Consider the following 25,754-nt stretch of genomic DNA (forward strand, 5'->3'; position numbering starts at 1 on the left):
ACATGAGCAGTAAGTTAAGAAGGAGTTATTCTCTGATTTGAAATCTCCTGGTGCAACTCATCCTTCTTAGATTCTTGCTAGATCAGAGCAAAGGTCCATCAAGTCCAGAACCGAGTGTCCCTTGGGAAACTCACAAGAGAAGCATGTTGGAGAGAGCCAGTACAACCACATATCACCCTGTTTTTTTGTGTAACCCAGGGGTTTTCAAACTGGGGCATTGTGACGCCCCAGCCTGAGAGCACCACTGTCCCCTTAAGGGGGGAGTTGGCGATGTAATCCCCAGGATCATGTTGCTCAGAGAGCTGCAGGGACTGGGGGTAAATACTCATCAGTCTGTTGGGGGTGCGGGGAGCCCTGCGCGACCTTCTGCAGGGCTCCCCGAAGCTTAAAAAGTGAAAGTGCAGTGATTGCGCTCCACTTCCGGTTTTGTGGAAGTGGAACACGATTGCTGCACTTTCACTTTTTAAGTTTTGGAGAACCCTGCAGAAGGTCACACAGGGCTCCCTGCACCCCCAAGGCTGCTGCAGGGACTGGTAAGTAAATGTCAGTCCTTGCAGCCCCTGCAAGAACTTACTGCGGTTCAAACTCTCCTAGAGAGTTCGAGAACTGCTGGTGTAACCTGTTCTGAGAGATCTCTGACATATAGCAGATTACACAGAATAGAGAGTGGACTGTAGCTAGTTCTCTCTTTATGCTACATGTGTGTGCATGTGCTTTCCATATGCTGTGAGGTTTAGTGATGGACACACACACACCTCTTTTCTCTCTGTCGCCGCCCCCTCCCTGTTAATTAACCAGGCAGATGGTTGGTGCTTGTAACAGCATTGCTATTTCAGTTCATCATCATTTTGCCCCAAACATATGATATGCTGAAGTATAGGGAAGAGATCCAAATTTTCCAGAGAAGGTGCACACCTGAGACTGGTTTAGATCTGGGTTGCAGAGATCCTGAATCACAAGTTTGGATATATTTACATAATGCAGATGTATAAATCTGCCTCTTCCTGTGCTCATTGGTTCATCTAGTTCAGGATTATCTACACTACATCTAGAGTACTACATCTACATCTACTCTACTCTACATCTACTCTACATCTAGTGGCAGCACCTTGCCAGACAGGAATCTTTCTCAGACCTACCTGGAGATGTCAGGGATTTAACCTGGGAACTTCTGCATGCAAAGGCAACACTCTGTCATTGAGCTACAGTCCCTCCTGGGTATATTAGCCCCAGAAGGTTACATCTGAATCCAGACCTGGATATATATATTCTGAACCCAAAGTACCTGAACTCATTTGCTGGGGGGTAAGGGCTAGAGGTGGAAATGCAGCAAGTTGAAGTTATTGCTCCAGGCAAGGGTTGCATTTTAGGTATCAGGGGTAATACAAATAAAATGATTCTCTCTGGCAGCAGCCATGCCACCTGGGAGAGGGAGGAAAGTGAAAATCACAAGTCTTCCTTATCTCAGCTCAGCTGGGACAAACTGCTATTTGGCCCTTCCCAACACTGTCTTTTACAGTGGCCATTACACCTGGTGGTCATTATGTACCTTGAAAATCTGGATACTTAAACTGGCTTGGTTTCCTCTTCAGCTCAGTCTCATTTTGCTTCTGTATCACATCTATACTACATTGTAAGCCTATGTGTAGGACTTGTGCAGATTTAAAAAAGCACAACACCTCAAAAATTCTAAGCATTTATCTATCTACAAATAGCAAATTCATGCAGCTGAGTGACCTATGAGTTTGCATGTAAAGTGGGACCTCAACAGACAAGGTCATGTTGTTACTCTGGGAGCTCCCCAGGTATGCAGAACTCCCAAACAAATACCTAAAATGCAGTCTGGTGCAAAAGAAGCATTCTCAGTGTCCTGTGCCCCCACGGGGGACTTGACTTGGACTTGACCCAATATAACAGGTATTTTTTTATATATACCGCCTTTCTTGGTCTTTATTCAAGACTTTATTCAAGGCGGTTTACATAGGCAGCTTTATTAAATCCCTTATTAAATAGGGATTTTTACAATTTCAAAGAAGGTTCTTTCTTTCAAGAACGACTACATTCAAGGTGTTTCATTCTGATCTGGCTTCACATTCTGGCCTCCATCCTCCCACACTCAGAGCAGATGGAATAGCTCGGCTTCAGCTTATCAGCTGCTCCAAGGTCGCACGGTGCCGGTGGCCTCGAACTGGCGACCTTGTGGATGTTATCTTCAGGCAGACGGAGGCTCTACCCTCTAGACCAGACCTCCTGCCCTAATAAGACACTAGGCTTGCTTGGGAAAGATGCAATTGTTTGTTGAAGATCTCTCTTGTCAGTAATACTAGCAAGAAGAACATAAGAACATACATAAGAACATAAGAACAGCCCCACTGGATCAGGCCATAGGCCCATCTAGTCCAGCTTCCTGTATCTCACAGTGGCCCACCAAATGCCCCAGGGAGCACACCAGATAAAAAGAGACCTCATCCTGGTGCCCTCCCTTGCATCTGGCATTCTGACATAACCCATTTCTAAAATCGAGGTTGCGCATACACATCATGGCTTGTACCCCATAATGGATTTTTCCTCCAGAAACTTGTCCAATCCCCTTTTAAAGGTGTCTAGGCTAGACGCCAGCACCACATCCTGTGGCAAGGAGTTCCACAGACCGACCACAGGCTGAGTAAAGAAATATTTTCTTTTGTCTGTCCTAATCCGCCCAACACTCAATTTTAGTGGATGTCCCCTGGTTCTGGTATTATGTGAGAGTGTAAAGAGCATCTCCCTATCCACTCTGTCCATTCCCTGCATAATTTTGTATGTCTCAATCATGTCCCCCCTCAAGCGTCTCTTTTCTAGGCTGAAGAGGCACAAAAGCCGTAGCCTTTCCTCATCAGGAAGGTGCCCCAGCCCCGTAATCATCTTAGTCGCTCTCTTTTGCACCTTTTCCATTTCCACTATGTCTTTTTTGAGATGCGGCGACCAGAACTGGACACAATACTCCAGGTGTGGCCTTACCATCGATTTGTACAACGGCATTATAATACTAGCCGTTTTGTTCTCAATACCCTTCCTAATGATCCCAAGCATAGAATTGGCCTTCTTTGCTGCCGCCGCACATTGGGTCGACACTTTCATCGACCTGTCCACCACCACCCCAAGATCTCTCTCCTGATCTGTCACAGACAGCTCAGAACCCATCAGCCTATATGTGAAGTTTTGATTTTTTGCCCCAATGTGCATGACTTTACACTTACTGACACTGAAGCGCATCTGCCATTTTGCTGCCCATTCTGCCAGTCTGGAGAGATCCTTCTGGAGCTCCTCACAATCACTTCTGGTCTTTACCACTCAGAAAAGTTTGGTGTCGTCTGCAAACTTAGCCACTTCACTGCTCAACCCTGTCTCCAGGTCATTTATGAAGAGGTTGAAAAGCACCGGTCCCAGGACAGATCCTTGGGGCACAGCACTTTTCACCTCTCTCCATTGTGAAAATTGCCCATTGACACCCACTCTCTGCTTCCTGGCCTCCAACCAGTTCTCAATCCACAAGAGGACCTGTCCTCTAATTCCCTGACTGTGGAGTTTTTTCAGTAGCCTTTGGTGAGGGACCATGTCAAACGCCTTCTGAAAGTCCAGATATATAATGTCCACGGGTTCTCCCGCATCCACATGCCTGTTGACCTTTTCAAAGAATTCTATAAGGTTCGTGAGGCAAGACTTACCCTTACAGAAGCCATGCTGACTCTCCCTCAGCAAGGCCTGTTCGTCTATGTGTTTTGAGATCCTATCTTTGATTAGGCATTCCACCATCTTACCCGGTATGGATGTTAGGCTGACCGGCCTATAGTTTCCCGGGTCCCCCCTCTTTCCCTTTTTAAAAATAGGCGTGACATTTGCTATCCTCCAATCTTCTGGCACCATGGCCGTTTTGAGGGACAAGTTGCATACCTTAGTCAAGAGATCTGCAACTTCATTCTTCAATTCCTTAATAACTCTTGGGTGGATGCCATCAGGGCCTGGTGACTTATTTATCTTTAATTTATCAATGAGGTCTGAAACATCTTCTCTTTTAACCTCTATCTGACTTCTCCTTGGTTAGGAGGGGCCGTTCGGGCAGCGGTATCTGCCCGAGGTCTTCTGCCGTGAAGACAGATGCAAAGAACTCATTTAATTTCTCTGCCATCTCTAAGTCTCCTTTTATCTCCCCTTTCCCTCCCTCACCATCCAGAGGGCCAACCGCTTCTCTGGCGGGTTTCCTGCTTCTAACATATTTGAAGAAGCTTTTATTATTCCCCTTAATGTTGCTGGCCATGCGTTCCTCATAGTCTCGCTTGGCCTCCAGTATCACCTTCTTACATTTCTTTTGCCACAGTTTATGTTCCTTTTTATTCTCCTCATTAGGGCAAGACTTCCATTAACGGAAGGAAGCTTCCTTGCCCTTCACAGCCTCTCTAACTTGGCTGGTTAGCCATGCGGGCATCCTCCTGGATTTAGTGGAACCCTTCTTTCTTTGCGGTATACACCTCTGCTGGGCCTCTATTACTGTTGTTTTAAGCAGCCTCCATGCACTCTGGAGAGATTGGACTCTTTTTATCCTCCCTTTCAACCTCCTTCTAACCAGCCTCCTCATTTGAGGGAAGTCCGCCCGTCGGAATTCAAGGGTTTTTGATAGAGATTTGCCTGGTATTCTTCCCCCAACGTGCACGTCAAAACGGATCGCAGCATGATCACTGTTCCCCAATGGCTCAGTAACGTTTACATCTCTAACCAGGTCCTGCGTACCGCACAATATTAAATCCAGAGTCACCTGTCCTCTGGTGGGCTCCGTGACTAGCTGATCACAAGCCACAAGATCTAAGAACAAGTATGCAGGCCAGAGGGAGCCTATAACACCAGCTGCTATACAGATCAACCTTGATGTAAGAGTTTTATTACTGTATGGTGCTTTTTAAAATGTTGTAAGCCACCCAGTGAGCAGAAGTGCTTCCTTTAGCCTTCCTTGTGCTTTCTGAAAATCAACTTGTTTGGGTGGCACTGAATTCTAGTCTTATGCAAGGAGAGGAGAAATCTCTCCCACTCTCTCTGCACTGTTCATAATTGCATCAACCTGCATTGTGACCCTTTCGCTCACATGCAAAATATACTGTTGGGGATGGGGGAAGAGTTTTGATACAACACAGCGGATCAATTTGCAGCCTAGCTTCCATCCGTCATCCTTGTGGAACAAATTATTATGGTTTTATTCCTGTAAGTCACTTGAATCCTCCTTGGTTCTAATGACTTCTTTTTTATTGGCTTTACTGTGTGATGTTAAGGAAGACAGCTTTCAAGTTGGCTTATTAAAAATTATTTTCTCAGTGTTTGGGCAGTCTCCTCTTTCACGATCACGTGTTATTTAGGCAGCCGTAACAACCAGATAACCTTTTTTTTAATGGCACCATATGTTGCCAAACCCTACTATAATACTGTTCTATGTAAATATTTTTTAAAAAGAGTTGAATCTTATGAAACAATGCAATGGTCTTTTTAAATAAGTATTCAGTTGCAAATCACATCCCAATGTACATCATTTCTGCCCAGTGCTCTAATGAAAGGAAGTTGTGATTATAGAGCAGTGATGCTGGGTTGAGTGGCCATTTAGATGGTGGTGTTGTTTTTAAGTGCAAAACCAGACACCCTCTCTTCTTGCTCTGTAGGACGAAAAGATTGTCTGTCTCTTTTTATCATTAGACAGACCAGTGCTCTGGCTGTAGGTTTCCAGGTAATCTAATGAGAAAGACATTTCTGTGAAGTTACTAGGAAACATAATGCAGTGAAGATGCTTACAGAAATGAGTCATTCCTATTTTTTTTTTTCCTTCTGTTGGGAAGATTGTCACGTTTTTTGAAGTCAAAGAATTAGCATAGATAAAGGTCATTTTCATTAAAATGGATGGGGTGGGAGTTGAGATTGTTCCATCCGGGTTGGTTATTTATATATACCATGTCTGTACACAAATCTAAATGTGGGCTCCGTGTAAATGTGAAACAAAGGGGAGAAGGTTTGGAAGTGCATGTGGTGCTGGGAGATAAAACGACGCTATCGCACACAAGCCATCTAAATTGTTCCGGAATCGTAAGCTCATTAAAATGTTCAGGAGCAGATGACTGGGTTGGAGAAAAGGTAGGAGAAAAGGTTCTCTCTTTGAGAAGAGTATGCAGCACTATTTGAACATTGTACTGTATCCAATTCTGATGAATTCAGCAAGTCTGGAGGTTGCATCTGCAGTTCATTAATTTTGGAGATGGGAAGCATGCACATATAAAACACATGAAGCTGCTGCATTGGGGTGTCACTCATTTCATAAAGAGGTCCGCTGTTAGCATTCATGCTGCCTGCTGAGGGCTGGAAGTGACATCATTAAGAAGGAAGTGACATCATTGAGCAGATGATGGCCAGAAATAAGCACCGTGTTCTCACATAGAAACTCATTAACTGCAAATGACAGAAGAGAACATGTGCAAATCTTATTCAGATTTTTATGATATGAGAGAGCCCAATTATAATGGGAGCCAGATAAATTGCTTCTGGGGGCTGTATTCAGCCAGCGGGCCTTATGTTTGTCACCCATGTGCTACATGTTGAGTTGGTTCATTGCTCCAGCACAGGGGTGTCCAAAGTTTTTAGCAGGAGGGCCACATCATCTCTCTGACACTGTGTCGGGGGCCGGGGAAAAAAGAATTAATTTACACTTTTAATTTGAATAAATTGACATATGTTTACATAAATGAATATATTAAAGATGAACTTATATGAATGAATGAAGGTCTTGCAATAGCTCAAGGCCTATAAAAGGCCTTGCACAAAGCAAGGCTGGCCTTTCCTTTGCTGCCTCTGCTGCATCACACATATGAAATAGCAAGCAGTGGAGGGAGCCCTCATCCTACAGCTCACGCGAGAGGTCAAACAGTCGCCCTCACGCTGAAAGCAATTGCGTCGGGCCAGTGTGGGCTCCAACAAATCTCCAGAGACTCATTGGAGACTGGGGATTCCCTGAGGGCCGCATTGAGAGGCCTTGAGGGCTGCAAGTGGCCCCAGGGCCGGGGTTTGGTCACCCTTGCTCCAGCAGATTGACTGGCAAGTGGCACTTCTGAGCAGGGGTTTTTCCCAGGACTTGCTACCTGATCATTTAACTGGAGATATCAGGGACTAAGCTACAGCCCCTCTCCCCCTTTATAGTCTCTCTATTGGTTGCTATTATTTCTTTGATCTATTTTAAAGCATTTTTACCATGCCTCTCCTAACCCAACAGAAACGTAGAAAGCTGCTCACAAAAGAATAATACCAAAGCATTATATATGGTTATATATGCACCATTTGGTGAGGTTCAGTGTAGCCCTTCAGCCTATTCCAGTGGTGCTTGGCTTAATGCACCACCGGCATTTGCCCCTGCCCCCACACAAGGCACAGCGGGGGCTATCCCTCAGCCGGTTGGCTGGGGGCTAATTGGGAGCAGGGTCCTCCTGATTGGGCTCTAGGTTGGTGGTTTTTTCACCTACCCCAGATTTTGTTGGGATTGTTGGGCATTAAATAGGTTATTTTTGGTCACTTTAGGCAGGTGTCGTGTGGGTTTGGGCGGGTAAGGCCATCTTGGTGTACACCGCAGGATGGCAAGGGCTGGGAAGATTCCATGCTCGGTCATGCTGGCATACCCGGCTGGGTGAGGTGGGTCTGGACGAACCTCAGCCTTGTGACAAAGTTGCACTGCGGGTTCGCTTGGGTGGCCTGTGATAGCCAGCCACCCTGACCCCTTTGGGGTGACAAGGAAGGGGGCAGCAGGCATTGTCCTGACGCAGCCTGGAGTTCGGGTGTGGTCATCCAAAATGAGTGTAGGGGGAGGTAGATGGGCATTTCCTTACCTCCACAGTCAGCAAATGAGATGGCAGGTCCTCTCCTGGATTGAGACCTGGTTGAAGACCAGGAAACAGAGAGTGGGTGTCAATGGGCAATTTTCACAATGGAGAGAGGTGAAAAGCGGTGTTTCCCAAGGATCTGTCCTGGGACTGGTGCTCTTCAACCTCTTCATAAATGACCTGGAGACAGGGGTGAGCAGTGAGGTGGCTAAGTTTGCAGATGACACCAAACTTTTCTGAGTGGTGAAGACCAGAAGTAATTGTGAGGAGCTCCAGTAGGATCTCTCCAAACTGGCAGAATGGGCAGTAAAATGGCAGATGTGTTTCAATGTAAGTAAGCATACAGTCATGCACATTGGGGCAAAAAATCAAAACTTCACATATAGGCTGATGGTTTCTGAGCTGTCTGTGACAGGTCAGGAGAGAAATCTTGGGGTGGTGGTGGACAGGTCGATGAAAGTGTCGACCCAATGTGCGGCGGCAGTAAAGAAGGCCGATTCTATGCTTGGGATCATTAGAAAAGGTATTGAGAACAAAACAGCTAATATTATAATGCCATTGTACAAATCGATGGTAAGGCCACACCTGGAGTATTGTGTCCAGTTCTGGTCGCCGCATCTCAAAAAAGACATAGTGGAAATGGAAAAGTTGCAAAAGAGAGTGACTAAGATGATTACTGGGCTGGGGCACCTTCCTTATGAGAAAAGGTTACGGCGTTCGGGCCTCTTCAGGCTAGAAAAGAGACGCCTGAGGGGGGACATGATTGAGACATACCAAATTGTGCATGGGAAGGATGAAGTGGATAGAGCTGGGGTCGGCAACCTACCATTCTGGAGCCGCAAGCGGCTCTTTCAGCCTTCTGCTGCGGCTCCGTGCGGGGCCAACCCGTGGGAGGAGGGGCTCACCCCTCCCGCAACGCACCTGCTCCTTACCAGCCTGAGTGTACTAGCGCAGCTCCCACGCATCCTGCGGCTGCGCCCCATAGGAGAGGGCACGAGCGGGCTGGCGGAGCAGCTCCTGCCCAAAGAGCCCGCACTGCCCGTTCCCTCCTGCCCGAGCCGCAGTGCAAAAGCAAGCAATTGAGTGCAGCTGCTCAGTCCTCCTGTGCAGATCTCCTCAAAAGTAAGTCCCATTGTGCTTGCTCCCAGGAACGTGTGCCCAGGATTACAGCCTTCAAGCTGCCCACTCAGCATTCCCCCGTCACTCACTCACCCTCTCACTGCCCCATTTCCTTCACTTGTTTCCCCCCATGATCACGGCAAAAGCAAGCAATTGAGTGCAGCTGCTTTGTCCTCCTCCAAAGCTCAGAGCACAATCCTGTGTGTGTCTCCTCAGAAGTAAGTCCCATTGTGCTTAATCCCAGGAAAGTGTGCCCAGGATTACAGCCTTCAAGCTGCCCACTCAGCATTCCCCCCCCCTCACTCACTCACTGCTCCATTTCCTTCACTTGGAAACTTGAAAGGGTTTTGGAGACCCCTGCACCAGATGGTATTCTGTATATGTTTGTATACTGTATGTGTAACATACTGTATATGTAGCATCAAAGCATATTTCATTGTTGAAAAGTAATCACTGTTAGTATGCCTTTTATTTTATGCAGTTTTGAACTCTTGGCTTGTTTGTTCAGGAGCCCCTTTGTGAACAGTGTTAAGTAGTACTAAGTGGACTTGTTCAGAGGTAGTATTGTGTGGAAAGGCATTTACAGAAGTACAGAAGTAAATGACAGTAAAGAATGACAGTATCCTTCACAAGCAGTTCACCTGTGCACAATCTAAAACAGTTGTTCTCCAACTGTGGGTCTGGACCTGATTTTTAGTGGGACCTAGAAGAGGGAAGTTTATTATATAACTGTGACCTACAAGAGGGGAGCGCTAACTATATATGCAGTGTATATATACTCCCCTGGGAGTGAGTCTCATTGACTCTATTGGGGCTGACTTCTGAGTAGACAGGGAGAGGAGCCACTCGCAGGCTGCACTCCTGTCCATGCATCCCTGAGATGAAGCCGCGTTGACTCTACTGGGGCTGACTTACCTTTCCCCCTGTTTTTGCACTGGTATGTATGAAGATCTGCCCCCCCCCAACTTCCATCTGTTGGTTCTGTGTGCAAGGGGTTTTGCAATGGTCTTGCTGTGATATCTATATAGAGATCTTCCCTCCCCAGCACCTTCTCCCTGTTTTTGCACTGGTCTGTATAGAGATCTGCTCCCCCCCCACTTGTATTGGAATCGAGGAAGATCTGGTGAGGAGGTAGATGTGGTGTCAGCACTGGCCCCTTTAAGGGTAAGCCTGGGCATCCAGCAGCGTGTGCTGCACAGCTGCAGCCACTGGAAGGCAATAGGGCCCTCAGGGATATAAGAGCACCTGAGGCAGGAAGGGTTTGTGGGTTGTAGAAGGAGTGCAGGTTGACTTTGGAATCTGACCTGGCTTATTGACTTTGTACTTTGACTTGGATAGTCTGACTGATTTGACTGACTTTGGAATCTGACCTTGGACTGTGACTTGGCTTATTGACTTTGGACTCTGCCCTGGATACTCTCACTGACTTTGTGACTAAGGGACTGCTAGAGACACTGGAGTTTGAAGTGCGGCTGCTGTGTCCAAGACCTGCTGATGATTTAGGGTCTGCTGTAGTGGTGGTAGGCTGCTGGTAGGAGAGAGGACCTCTGCAGGTTGAACAGGGGAGCTATCCTGGAGGTCCAGCAGGACTGCAGGGCAGAACCAGGGTCATTTGTGGGGGGAAAGGGGAGCTAATTTGCTTAAAGTGGGCATAATTCTCCAGGCAGAGAATGGCCTTGGAATCAGGCAAAACACCATAGAGGACCAGGTGTCTGAAAACACAGGACAAGAATGTATGATAAAACTAACTGAAAGCTACAAGAGGGGGCTACTTTATAAAAATGGGACCTATAAGAGCATAAAGGTTAAAAAAAACTATATATGCAGTGTTATCTTCATTTTAGGTGTCAAAAGGGTTTTGTGGCTCCCGAAGTTTTTTTTCCTCTGGAAAATGGGTCCAAATGGCTCTTTGAGTGTTTAAGGTTGCTGACCCCTGGGATAGAGAGATGCTCTTTACACTCTCACATAACACCAGAGCCAGGGGACATCCACTAAAATTGAGTGTTGGAAGGGTTAGGACAGAGAAAAGAAAATATTTCTTCACTCAGCGTGTGGTTGGTCTGTGGAACTCCTTGCCACAGGATGTGATGACAGCGTCTGGCCTGGATACCTTTAAAAGGGGATTGGACAAGTTTCTGGAGGAAAAATCCATTATGGGTTACAAGCCATGATGTGTATGTGCAACCTCCTGATTTTAGAAATGGGCTATGTCAGATGCAAGGGAGGGCACCAGGATGCAGGTCTCTTGTTATCTGGTGTGTTCCCTGGGGCATTTGGTGGGCCGCTGTGAGATACAGGAAGCTGGTCTAGATGGGCCTATGGCCTGATCCAGTGGGGCTGTTCTTATGTTCCTTCCTACTTGAAAATATTTCCGTATCTGTGTGTGAAAAATAGATTTTAAAGCAATAAAGAACATTATTTATGAGCTATTTTTGCCTTTCTAGTCTCGTCTAGTTTACCCTTTTTTCTTTGTCTGAAATTATTCCTGTCAGAACCTCTCTTCACACAGCGTGTTCCACCAACTCTGATTTATGATGGACTCGGTGGGGGAGGATGAGCGCTGCCAAATTAATTTGCAAATGAGCTCTAGTTTACTTTATGACTTAGTTTAATCTTCAAATTATGTTCTTCCCTTTATTCCGTGAAGGATGGACATCCTGGGCAAGTTAATATCCTTTTGACAGTCTTGCATTATTTATTCTTTTGATACAACACATTAAAGGTCGTTCTCAGAGCAATTGCCTTTCAATTTCAGAGATAACGTGGCAATAGTAATGAATAATATCCATTTATTTGACACATTTATATTGTAGCCATAGATTGTAACCCTCTCTCTTATTATGTATGTATGGGGGGCAGGGGGGAATATTTCACAGAATGGGTTATTTAATATGAATTCTTTAATAATGTCTCTTTATTGTCCTGTTATGATAGTTTCCTCACATTTGTTTGGCTTTTGAGGCGATTGTTGAAAACCACAACGACTGTTTTTGCATCGCTCAATGTCCTGCTGTCATGAAAGGGCTTGAAAAACGAAAACAACTTTCCCGATATGTTTAGATATCTTTCTCTCTCTGCCTCTCTTTTCCGTCTAGTGTTTCTTAAATTCACCCATTTAAATATAAAGGACAGCTTTAAAAATCTACTTCTTGGCTTAGTAAAATTCTTTTTGGTGCCTGGGGTAAAATCAGTGTAGTTAATCACAAAGAGAAAGTGAATTTAGAAAACTCTAGAGTAGTCCATTGTGAAATCTAAAGGACTCTTCATCCTTGTTCAGTTGTTCCCTTGCTTAGCAATGTGATCAGTTCTTGGTGTTTCAAGTATTCTAGTTCGATTGTTTACAACTGTTACCATGGGTGGTTTGTGTAGTGAACATTCTGCCTTGGGTATTCTCCACAGCGGATTCATGATTAAAATGTGTGGGTTCATATTCATGTGGCACAGTAACATCCATTCATCTGGGACAAGGTCATATTTCCATGACAGCAATGTGGGTGAATGGCAGAGTGAATTTTGTGGCAACGATCTAGGCTCTTGAAGTACTGGCGTGCTTTGAATGCCTGAATAGTGTGTATAGTGCTACCATTTTGGAAGAGGAAAAAGTGCAGCAAGGGTTGTGTCATGGGTTATCTTCCAAGGAGTAAAAAAACCCAAAACAAAACAAGCACACCTCAGAACATCTTCGGCTGCAATCCTAACCACACTTTCCTGAGAGTAAGCCCCATTGAACAAAATAGAACTTACTTCTGAGTAGACCTGGTTAGGCTTATACCCTTCAACCTCTCACTCAAAATCCTACATACCACTTAGACCAGGGGTCTCCAAACCCCGGCCCGGGGGCCAGATGTGGCTCGCAGCAAGCCTCTTTCTGGCCTGTGGCCAGCCTCTGGTCCCCTGAGAGCCTCTGGCCCAGTTGACCAAACACGACCAGAGCTGTGCTTGTGGGGTGGGGGAATGAGGGTCTATTTAAGTGTGTGCTTTTTTTTCCTGTGATGTGTGTTGGTGCTTGGAGAAATCCTGGAAATTTGAGCCCATTCATTCATTTATTCATTCATCTAAGTTCCATCTCTAATGTATTTATTTACATTTTATATTTAAAATTATTTTTTCTGGCCCTCAACACTGGGCCAGATATTTGATGTGGCCCTTTGGCTAGAACGGTGGGAGACCCCTGATTTAAACTGATAAAAAAAAACTCTCGCCCAAAAACTACTTAGCATTTAAACCAGGAGTGTTGAACATAAGGCCTGCGGGTTGGATGTGGCCCCCAGAACTAATATATCTGCCCCCCTTTATAATTGGTCTCCCCCACTGTAATAATTGGGCCCTCTCATATCTTGAAATTATGATTTGCTCATTTTATCTTCCATCATGTGCAGCTAATGTGTTTCTATGTGAGAACAAAGTGCTTATTTCTGTCCATCATTTACTTAAAGATTCCACTTCCTCCTTAATCATGTCACTTCCAGCCCTCAGCAAGTGCCATGAATGTTATTCAGTCCACTTCACGAAAGGATTTTGACACCCCTGATTTAGACTGACATGGCAATGATCCACCTCAAATGGTAGGTCTGACATGACCACCAGATCTTATTCTCTCAGCAAGCCTGTGCATTGCTTGGTTATGGCTGCAGTCCTGTACAGTTTTGTGCGTAAATGACATGCCCCCAAGGAGCCCATACTGATGACCATTTTGCCATACATTCAACCTCATAACATCATCATGCCCACATGGTTTGGATGATGTTTAAGCTCCTCCTTCTCCTGTTTAACAAGAACTGGCTATCTTTATCAATTCTCTCTCCCTCCCCTCATTTGCCACCTACCAGTTCATTAAAACAAACCATGTGCAGGAGGGTAGAATTTTTTTGGTAGACCAGGCTTATAGCAATACAAAGCACGCACATTCTCCTTGGCCAGGGTATCACAGTAGGTGACAGCCTAAGCCAAGAATTGAACTGAGGAAACCTGTCACCTATCCAGCCTGTAGCCAACAGATTGAGAAAGTGCTCAGAAGATGCTCCAGGCTACTAGTGAGTAAGCCCCCTCCAACCAAAAAAGGCAGAAAGAATGCTAAAAAACTACAGTGATATCCTCTCTGTGTGTGCACATGTTCATTGCTCTTGTAGCTTCCAGGGCAGGATTTTATCAGCCACTGGAAACTGTCAAAAAGTGTCGGGAAAAGTGGGGATGCAGTATATTGCAAAACTTCTCCCACCTGCTCCTCCTAATTACAGAGATGGGATTGCAAGCAGGAGGTTTGCCTGCCCTGAAATTTTGCTTGGATTCTGGGGTTTGGAGAGGATGAAATGGGCAATGGAATCTCTCCAGTTTCCTCAAATTCGGTGGAGGCTGCCAAAACAGGCTTCAGATTGTGTGTCATTTTCCCAAGTTCCATGCTCCACTGCTTCCTAGAAATGCAGCAATTCCAGAACTGTTCTATCCTTTCAATGCTTCTTGAAGCTCACACTCCTAACTCCCCTTCCCCCCTTTTTGGTGCCTGAAATTGTTTTGCCAATTATATCTATTTATTATTTTTCACATATTTCTACCACCCATCCTCCAAGGAGCTCAGGTTTGATACATAGTTCCCTACTTTTGTTCTCACAACAACCTTGTGAGGTTGGTGAGGCTGAGAAATAGTGACACACCCAAGGTCACCCAGGAACCTTTATGACTGAGCAGGGATTTGAACCTGGATTTTCCAGATCAGAGTCCAACTCCAGAACTACTACATCATCCTGGCTTAATGTTGTACTTCTCCAGTTCTTGTTTCCACTGCTGGCTTACCTTCTGCAACTTCATAACATAACAGTTTTATCAGACCAAAGTTTGCTGATTGTGCACTGTGCTTCACAGAGAGTCTTAGGCCTTCTTTCCTCCATAAACAAAAGATTGAGGTTGTCAGCTAGCCTTCTGCATTGCTCTGAACCTGGCTTAGGAGAGCTGGTGCTTTCCTGAGGTCATGTGACTGCAATTTCAAGGTCCTCAAGATGTTGCCATTGTGTGTTTTAGGGCTCAAGCAATCCTGGCCACTATGGAAATCTCTTCTGGGGCCACTGCTACCACTCTTGTTTGGGGGGAGGGGAGAGAGAGAGCAGAGAGAACATGCTGGCAAGCCTTGTCCTTGCACCAGTGGGCTCCTGAAGCCCTGCCCATTATGTGTTCAGCGATTGTCTGCAACGACAAACACTGATCATGAGAAGTGTTTCTCCTGTGGGCACCATCCTGGAATGTCCCCTCTTCCCATTGCCATATTTCTTGTATGTGTGAGTCAGTTCTGAACAGGACTTTTGTTAGGCCTTGGATGTTCGCTCACTTGGGCATGATCGGTTGTGTAGCTCTCTGATTGCCCCTCACAATAAAGCCTATGTTTTTGATAGCGTTAGCTAAAAAACATAGTTACTGCTTACCACTTCCCCATCCCTGCCTTCTCTTCTGTGTTTCCTTGTCCAGCAAATCTAGGAGGAGAAGGTCCAGTGGTACCCAAACTTACCCTGGTCACACTGCCCTTCTTTCATAGCAACCTGTCCCAACACAGGAGGATAAGCCAGCCGCCAGCACTTCCCCAAGATCTCATGAGAATAGTGTGCACTATTCTCACAAGATGTCAATCTCTGCCTGGCCAAGAGGGCAGCACCAGTGACAGCAGAAAAGGCCACTAGGGACATCCTGCAGCGTCCCTGTGCATTTGCCCAGCGAACTGCAGCACACAGTTTGGTAACCACTGATGGTGACCTAAGGCAAGGTTGCTGAAGAAACAGGGGCCCTGTCCACCTAATGAAGCACACAGAACTAGATGCTGAATAGCTGGTCTTGCTGTTCAATGCCTTCCCAAAGCACCAATGAGGCCCTGCTGTAGAATATACTTCAGTTTATTATGCCACTCTCCAAGTATGAGCATAAAGCATCTTACTATGCCTCCTCTACGTTGCCATTTCCACTCTTGGGGGTGATTGTGGAGGACCAGGAGCTCAGGACTATGACGAATCGGAGTACATCAGACTCCGCAGATTGTACTTCCCTCAGTCCTTGGATGTGCTGGGACAATGGTGAGGTTCTCGTCTTCCAAGGAAGTATCATCCAGTTGTGTTTCTCAGATTGTCTTGAAAGGAAGTTGGCTGGACATTAGTGATAATAATATTCATATTTACATCCCTGCTTCCTCCAAGGAGCTCAGGAGTACCATCTTTATATACACAACAACCCTGTGAGGCAGAAGAGGCCAAATGCATGTGACTGGTCCAAGGTCACCCAGTGAGCTTCATAGTTGAGTGAAGATTTGAACCCGTCTTCCTGATCCAGGTCTCTAACCAGTATACTACACAGGCTACCAGCACAACTCCCTTCTCAGCAAGAGTGATTGAAATGAGCCCCATTTGGGTATGATATGTGCTTTCGATTTGTATGGATTACATCTGCAAACCACTGCCAAGTGAGAAAATCTGATACAAGTGTCCAGCCCCAAATCTCTTCTTTACACCACTTCTTAAAATAGAAACATGGAGAAAAAACAAACCAAGACACTAAGCCAAATCTCATTTTGTTGTTCATAAATGCTGGCAAGAGCTATAGTCCCAATACACAAATCATATAAGAATTCATCTTCACTTGACATATTTCTGTCAAGTTTATTCATTTTTACAGAGGAAAAAAGAGTTTTCATATAACTGCTAAATATTTCCAAAGGGTTCGTGGTTGCAGCTATCCCGAAATACATATGGGTGGTTTCTCCGTAATAGACCAAATCTTCTTTGTGATAGGTTAGGGCAGGGGTGTCCAAACCCCGGCCCTGGGGCCACTTGCGGCCCTCGAGGCCTCTCAATGCAGCCCTCAGGGAGCCCCCAGTCTCCAATGAGCCTCTGGCCCTCCAGAGATTTGTTGGAGCCCACACTGGCCCGATGCAACTGCTCTCAGCATGAGGGCAACTGTTTGACCTCTCACGTGAGCTGTGGGATGAGGGCTCCCTCCACTGCTTGTTGTTTCACGTCTGTGATGCAGTAGCAGCAGCAAAGGAAAGGCCAGCCTTGCTTTGTGCAAGGTCTTTATAGGCCTTGAGCTATCGCAAGACCTTCATTCATTCATATAAGTTCATCTTTAATATATTCATTTATGTAAAATTATGTAAACTTATTCAAATTTTAAATGTAAATTAATTCTTTTTTTCCCTAGCCACTGACACGGTGTCAGAGAGACGATGTGGCCCTCTTGCCAACAACTTTGGACACCCCTGGATTAGAGCAACAAGAATAGTTTTTTTCCAAACACAGTTGTAGGGAAAGATGTTCATTCATTTGAGCAAAGGAATGTGGCTAATGGGAGACTTTCTTAGAATTTAAAGCAATGCATCCTTTCTTGCGCCTGAGAATTCCCTTTTCTTCGATTACACATTTGAATATGTGAGCTAGTCTTTTCCATCCTGCTTGTGCCACATGTAAAAGGTGCCAGATTGAGGTGGGGTGAGAGTGACCACTACTTCATTTTAATTTTGATTGTGACATTTATGATTGTGAAAAATTCTATGAACTTGCAACATCCCTGATGTTTCCTTGGTTTTAGTGATTTCAAAAGTAGTTTTTCCCGTGCAAGTCTTGCACATGAGCCGGCCTCTGGGCCCCATACATGGATGGTAGATACAGCATCAACCTGCCATTGAGGTGGGGTAAGGTGACTGCTTCCAGTAATATGGATTGGTAGAGACAGGGCTCTCCACGAGCCCCCTTACTATGCTTTTGCCTCCCCTTCATTACCCAGTGTAGGCAATGGTTACCACGGCAGTTAACTCTCTCCTGCAGTTGACATCACTGTAGTTGAAAGGTAGAGAGTGGGGAAAATCACAGAGAAGGATCAGATTGGGGGGGGGGAAGCTGTAGACTGGTTGCAGGGGGATGGACAAAACTGTGGGAGGAGTTTGGAGCATGCTGTGTGCATAACGACAGAGAGAGAAAGCCACGGGGGTAGCTTGGACACTATGGATGCTGGTGCCATCCTAGGCATCTGGAGTCAGGCTTAGATATGTGGAAATAATTGGCCTATAAATGAACCAGAGGGCCAACAGTGACCCTGAGGCACTGACTCAACTGGTGGTTGTTCTGCTGCCAACAGCTCCTAGCTTGCCGTGGCTTCATTCTGTGTGAAGTTGTGAGGGAGTAGGGATGCTTCCCTTCCAGGTTCTCAACCCCTGGAGTCCAGCTCACCTTTCAGGAACCTGGTTTTCCACCAGAAATTAAGGCAGGAATGAAAGCAGTCATTGCAGCTCTTCAGGTGAAACTTTTTTTTGGTTTTAAAAAAAAGGCTACTTAGTAGCAGTATAGTGCTCTTCTCTTCGGTCTCCAGCTTCCCACACAGAACAGGAGTGTCAAACATAAGGCCCATGGGTTAGATGCTGTCCTGGAAGCTCTTTATCCAGCCCATGTGATATTTGGGCTGTCCCAGAGTCACCCTTTCAGCAGTGCTGCTTCTGCAGAGGCTCTGGGAGGGAGAGAAGGAAGGATGCCTCTGGGGACAAGGAATGTCACAGGGGAAGGGGCAGACCAGGGGGGGTGAGAGAGGAAGACACTGCTGAGGCACTGGGAGAATCCAATCATCATGCAAGCAATCCTTTTAGCAGCACCGCTTCGGTCAAGGTGTCATTTTGCAGAGCACCTCTCAGTTGCTGAGCTGTGAAGTGACGCTACAGCAGAAGCAGCGAGCTGAAAGGGGAGCACACATGTTAATTGGGCTCTCCCATAGCTTGAAAATATGATCAAGATTTGCACATTTTCTCTTCTGTCATTTGCAGCTAATGATATTCTATGTGAGAATTAAGTGCTTATTTCTGGCCATCATCTGCTTAAGTCATTTCTGCCCAATGTTGCATATACGCAACAGGGGTTGCCCGGCCCACAGGGGTACACATTTGGTCCCTGTTGCATATTCGGTGACACCACTTCTTGCTTAGTGTTGTCACTTCCTACCCACTGCAGGCGCCATGAAATATGAAATGAGTTAAATAGCCCTGGGCTAGGAGCTGGTCCTTATATATTCTTTAGGGCTTCTTAACGCCTCCCTCTTTTCAGTTAGCCTTTTGGGTGGGAAATTCAAAACCAAACTACTGGCAGCCTTTCTTTTTTTCAGACTTGATGGCAAACTCACAGCTGGTTTTTCAACAGTTCTTTAACTTTTATTCATGACAGGGCCAGTACAGAGTGCTAACAGAACACACATCTAGCCCTGCATTGCAGACACCCATTGTAACAGGATGTGTTTAGCTTTGGCCAGATGTGATCCCTTGTTATCTTCTGCAGGGCTGGCATGCCATTAAAGGCGTCTTAGTCAATTGTCTGCGCTTTAGCTGATCAATTGATTATACCTCACTTTTGATTGATTATAATTGATTATAATTGAGTCAAAAAGAAATAACTCTGTAGCCAAAGACATACCTGTTTGTCTTTAGATTTTGTGTGTGTGTGTCATAGAAGAAGCCTTTCTTCTTTCATAAGAGAAAAGGGGGAATACCACGTGTAAGAAGATGCTCACCACCTGCAGTTTTACAAGCATTTCTTTGATAGGATCACCTTGTCATTGATGTGGTATTCAAATTGGGGCGTCATAATGCCGCAGCCTAAGGGCTCTGGCCTCTGCCCCCTTAAGGGGCGGGGGGAAGGCAGCGACGCAATCCCCAGGATCACGTCGCTAACAGGGCTGCAGGGACTGGGATGTACTCGCCAGTCCCTGCAGTAGCCTTCCTGGGTTGCGGGGAGCCCTGTGTGAGCACCTGTAGGGCTCCCCAGCTGGTTCGAAGTGAAGGTAGAGCGATTGCGCTCCACTTCCGCAAAACCAGAAGTGGAGTGCGATTGCTCTGCTTTCACTTTGAACCAGCTGGGAAGCCCTGCAGGTGGTTGCGCAGGGCTTTCCACACCCCGGAAAGGCTGCTGCAGGGACTGGTGAGTGCATCCCAGTTCCTGCAGCCCCCCTGGGCGGCGCGATCCTGGGGTTCACGTCGCTGCCTTGCCCCTGTCCCCGCAAGGACTTACTGCGCTTTTCAAACGCCTGGAGAGTTTGAAAAGCACAGACCTAAACAAATTAACATTAAGCATTGCTGGTCCCATTTTCAGTTGTAGCCAAGTAATTGCCAGCCGTTTGTGGCAGAAGCCCTGGTGCTGACATCAAGTCAAGCTGATCTTCATTGACCCAAGCATCAAATGCAGATTGTGTTAATCTAAAGTCAGTCCAGCAAGGCAAATCATAGCAAATAAAATATGTAAAATATGGCAGACTGATATTAAAATCAGATCTATACACAGAGGTCCACAAACCTCTTTTAGAAATTTTAGAAATTTCTAGATTTTAGAAATGGGTTATGTCAGCATGCCAGATGCAAGGGAGGACACCAGGATGAGGTCTCTTGTTATCTGGTGTGCTCCCTGGGGCATTTGGTGGGCCGCTGTGAGATACAGGAAGCTGGACTAGATGGGCCTATGGCCTGATCCAGTGGGGCTGTTCTTATGTTCTTATGTTCTTATAAACATTGACTTGGCTTTCTAGCCAGCCTTTACTCTTGATTGTCACTAATCTCTTCTTTCCTCCTTTTCTTCCAAGAAGGCTTGTTGGGGGGGGGGGGGACACTTCTCTTTTTTGCATTGGGATGTGGCAGTGACCCGCTTTTTAAAAAGACACTCTATGGGAACCCACCTCGGTTTACCAGTCTTTAAAAAAGGAGATCTAGGAATAAAAATAACCAGAAAAAGACCCTGAAACATTTTTTTTCTCCCTACTGTATATTTACACATGCTTGCAAACTGCAGGAGCTGAGCTCTTTGCAGGATAATTAACAGCTATAACATCTGATTTTTGAATACCCTCAGGGCTTGAGGCAACCAGTTACTTGATCTTTCCATCACCCTTTGGCAACCCACCAAAAATCAGGTCACAACCCACCAATGGGTCCCAACCCATAGGGTCCCAAACCTACAGTTTGGGAACCACTTGGATATGGAGATGTTAAGAAATTGATCAGAAGAGGTTCCTGCTGTTTCTTACAATCTAAACAAGGGCAGTGGATTTAAGACCTCTGGTGTAAGGATTTAGGTAGTGAATATAAGAAGAGTCCCACTGGATAAGTCCCAGGGGTCATCTGGTCCTGCTTCCTGTATCTCACAGTGGCCCACCAGATGCCTCAGGGAGTACACAATACCTGAGGCTGATACCTGTTGATACCTGTATTCTGTTGCCACTCCTTTGCACCTGACATTTCAGAGGTAGCCTACTTCTAAAACCAGGGGGTTGTGTATACCCATCATGGCTTGTAACCTATGATCAACTTTTCTTCTAGAAATCTGTCCAATCCCTTTTTAAAGAAATCTAGGTCAGACACCACCATCACATCCTGTGACAAGTATTTCCACGGACTAATTACACCCTGAGTACAGAAATATTTTCTTTTATCTGTTCTAACTCTCCTGACACTCAATGTTAGTCATTTCCCCTGGAAGTGCTGGAAGTCTTCCATTGATTGCTGGGAGCACTCAACTCCAGGGAGCTGAATTTGTGGATGGAAGCCTGTGCATCCACACCACTGCGGTCCTTTATATTTCCAGGCAGAGAAGGTTGCTTCCTGTACTCCTGGCTTCACGCAGATAGAGAAACTTGACTAGGGCCTCTCATTAGTTGCTGTTGTATTTTGTTTCAGGCATCATTTCTCTGATCGCTTCCCCTTGTGTGGGATTAAAGTGGACCTTGAATCTATATTGCACATTAGGCGCGTCAGATATAAACCGTCATCTCCGGGTGGCAGAAGCAAAATGAATAACCGGCATTGTTATCTTGATGCCGACAAGTCTGTCTGAAGTGCATTTTCCTTGTTAGGAACTGAGGTGCTCCCCTCACCATCCAGCTGAGGCATGTATTGATTTTGATATATACCCTGCTGTTCGTGTGGGTGCACTGACGGGTTCTAAGCAACCACAGAGTTTGACAAGAGCCCTGAATGCAAAGTGCAAATTTCAAACTTGTTCTGTCGCTTTTACACACAGGTGGCACCTTCAGCTGGAAGTCCTGTAGAAATGCAATTGTGGAAAAAAGGGATAAGAATGGAAAATAATGGAGACGGGTGCACCTTCAGGTCATTGACCAGGGGATGATTTCTAGTGTAGTTAGAGACTGACTTACAACTCAGGAATTTGTTGTAACTCAGGACTTACAACCCCAGTTTGATTGTTGCCTGTAATGAAATCACTAGATCTCCTTGGGAAAGTCACTTCTCAGCCTCAGTGTTCCTCATCTGCACTATGGGGATAAGAGTGTTTCTTTGGATTAGTTGCTGTGTTCTTGTTTTTGCATTTTTATTATGGTTATTTTTCTTCTTATTAAGTTGTTACCCACCTCTGGTCATTGAGAAAAAATGTGGGATATGTATCCTTAAGTATTTTAGGGCCTAATCTTAATGGGCCTGGACCAGCCCAGCACTGGCGCACAGTGTCACAAATGTGCCGTAGGCACTCCTGTGACACTTGTCACTGGGCTGCTGCTGGTGCTGGCTCAGGGAAAGCCTGCAGAGAGCCAGGGCTGGGAGGATGGACGAACACCGCCCGGAACTTCAGGCGAACGCTAGGCAGTGGAGTAGGAAGTCAGGGCGCAGGAGGAGGCGTTCCAGAGCAGGGGGAGAGTGGGGGCAAGGCAAGGCAGGGCAGAAGCAGAGAGGGATGGGGCATAGATGGCATCAGGCCCTGCTGCCATATCCTAGCTCCCCACCCGGCCCAGGAGATCCAACACAGGTCTCCTTGAATCTGTTCCCACTCAATAGTGGGCGCAGATCCAAGGAGAATCATCAGGACCGCCTGGGTATTACACAGGGTAAAGGAGCATAAGCTCCCTACCCTGAGTAGACCTGGTGCTCCTTCCCAGCCCCATGGGATGCAGCAGTTGCCATTTCGGCGCCACTGTAGCCCTGGGAAGCACAGGATTGGATTACCCCAGAGTTGTTATAAGGATTTCATCAGGATAAAACATGAAGTGCTTTGAACACTGGAAAGTTCCGTACAAGGGTTTATTGCAGTGGTCTTCAACCCTTTTCATGCTGTGACCCAAATAAATAAATAAAGTAAGTAAGTATGAATCTAGGGACCCTACTGTCGATCCTGTCCCCTTTCCCAGGACTCTAGCCAACCACCCCATCCCATTGCTGTCCACTCCCTATCCCTGTTTCACCATCTCAGCAATGTTCACTGTAACAAAATAATTAGAGAGAATAGGAAAAGTTACCCTAAAGCTGGCACTAATGAAAGCTGTTTCAGCACAATTGCTAAGAACCTGAGCAGGACTAGGACACAATCTCCTGGTACCTGAAGGGGCACACCAAATGCTTCCCCTTTCCCTGGTAGTGCTCTAGTCCAGTGGTCTTCGACCTTTTTCACTCCCATGTTGCCGCAACCCCAGAACTGAGAAGAACACTGGTTTATTGCAATTATGACTGCCAGGACTAAAGTACCCCAGGGGGAAAGCCTTACCTTGGTTTTGCTTTGTGTTTGCGACTGCCTCTGGTGGCAGCAGGCCAACCATTGTTAAAATCCACAGGGGTAAATGCTGATGCATAAAACTTGAAGCAGTGCCTCTGCATTGCCAACGTGAATTAGAGATCACCGCCTTTCAGTTTTCCATGATTCATTCCACAGTACTTTTGGAGAATAAGATGGTCGCAGCTCGTAAGTGAACTGCCTTTAGCAGAGCATAAGAAATGGGCTGGCTGATGTGCTCAGCTTTTCAAAAAGCATTCAGGCTAATTAGGCAGGTTAGAGGGCGGTCGAGGAGTTCACGAGTTCAGAGCCACTGATAGATTGAGCTGTCTGAACCTGGCCTTTTCTGTGATACCCAATATAATACGAGAGAGCTTTTGCCCTCCTAGACTGTGTTTAGCTTAAAACACACACACATGCTCGTACACAGAGGAAGTCTTGGTTTTACAGCCTAACATTAAACATGCATTCTCAGAAGTGCACTCAAGAAAAAAATGTATGTTAAAAAAAAAAAATCTCAAAAACAGCAGTGATCAGCAAAAGATTAAACAGAATGGCGAGAGACACAGACAGAATTACAACAGATCAGGGAAGGCTTGCTGTAGAACAGGGGTGTCCAAAGTTTTTGGCAGGAGGGCCACATCATCTCTCTGACACTGTGTCAGGGGCCTGGGGGGGGGGAAGAATTACTTTACATTTAAAATTTGAATAAATTTACATAAGTTTACATAAATAAATATATTAAAGATGAACTTACATGAATGAATGAAGGTCTTGAAATAGCTCAAGGCCTATAAAAAGCCTTGCACAAAGCAAGGCTGGCCTTTCCTTTGCTGCCGTGAAAGGCCTTTCCTTTCACAGATGTGAAACAGCAAGCAATGTAGGAAGCCCTCATCCCACAGCTCACGCATGAGGTTGAACAGTCACCCTCACGCTGAGAGCAGTTGTGTTGGGCCAGTGCGGGCTCCAACAAATCTCCAGAGGGCCAGAGGCTCATTGGAGACTGGGGGCTCCCTGAGGGCCGCATTGAGAGACCTCGAGGGCCGCATGTGGCCCCAGGGCCGGGGTTTGGGCACCCCTGCTGTAGAAGATGAGTCTTCTGCAATCTCCTAAAGATCTTCAGCGAAAGAGTCAGCAGCACCTACCAGGCAAGAAATTCTGTAGAGCAGGGGCCACCACAGAGAATGCCCTTTCACAGGTCACTGTCAGATTAGAAGAAGGTGGAACCCACAAGAGGGTCTCCCTAAAAGATCTTACAGGGCAGCAGAGTTGTGTGGAGAGAAATAACTAGGAGTGTGTATACTAAGACCTTGGAGCCCTCCTCTTACTCAGAAACTAGTCTCCAGACATTTCAGTACCAAAATGGAGGGGTAGGGTTGAATTACAGGCAGAGTCCTGAGTATGATCTGGGAAGAACATGGCTCTGTTCTTCTAACCCTGACTGCTCTGTTTAGTGGGCCCAACTACTAATTTTTTTAAACTACTATCTGATGAGCTTTTCTGTTCTTTTTTCCTTTCTCAGATTACATTTGACAGTGACGGTGTCTGCGTTTGCTGTGAGCTGCAGTACCAAACCACAGGATGCAGCAACCTTGGAGAGATGCTGAAGCTGAACCCCCTGCAGGAATGCAACACCGTCAGGCTGACCCTAAAGGTGAAAGTCAGAGAGATACTTTCCTCTTCCGAATTCATGGTGTGAGGTGCCTTTGGACAAAACCTTTGGGTATAGCAGGTGTGATCAGGAGTGGGGAGAGAAGGTCACTCTAGAGTTGCTGTTAACTCCAATGGTGTCCTAAAGGTGCTCCAAACTTTCTGCCCATCCCCAGTGGTGCACCTGTTGGACATCCACGGCAGGCCATTTAAAGCCACAGGTAGGCCTGGCCTCTACCTTGAGATCCCCTGGGGGAGGTGAGGTCAACCCTTTGGTTTGAGCAGCCACTCAAATCTATGAGTATACCAGGCATCCACTGCAAAATCCCCAGGGGTAGGCCAGGTCTACTGGCCACTCAGTGGTGCATTTTGATACCCCAGGTGTACTTGACACCTGGGGCAGACTGCCCACCCTGACCTTGTTATGTTACTGCCCATGCCTGTCCCTGTGCCTTGGTGGTTTGTGGAGTTTTTCCTTGTGCCCCCTGCACCTCTCAGGAACTCATATTCAAATCCAAACCCCATCTTGTTTGGAACATGGGTGGAATATTGAGCAGAAGGCACAACTCTGCATGTAAAAGCAACCAAAACACAATGTCAATTATCCAAGCTCCTA

The 25,754-nt window shown here is 46.1% G+C and overlaps 1 protein-coding gene across 1 annotated transcript in view; it reads left to right on the plus strand.

The window, feature by feature from the left end:
- The window catches only part of ENTREP2 (endosomal transmembrane epsin interactor 2), a 111,782-nt gene that overhangs the window by 5,833 nt on the left and 80,195 nt on the right, over positions 1-25,754 (plus strand). Inside the window, exon 2 of the mRNA XM_066636331.1 lies at positions 25,011-25,142. Within this exon, the coding sequence (XP_066492428.1) occupies positions 25,011-25,142 (132 nt within the window). The remainder of the gene's footprint in view (positions 1-25,010; positions 25,143-25,754) is intronic.

The sequence above is a fragment of the Tiliqua scincoides genome, chromosome 8, assembly GCF_035046505.1.
Source record: "Tiliqua scincoides isolate rTilSci1 chromosome 8, rTilSci1.hap2, whole genome shotgun sequence".
NCBI lineage: Eukaryota > Metazoa > Chordata > Lepidosauria > Squamata > Scincidae > Tiliqua > Tiliqua scincoides.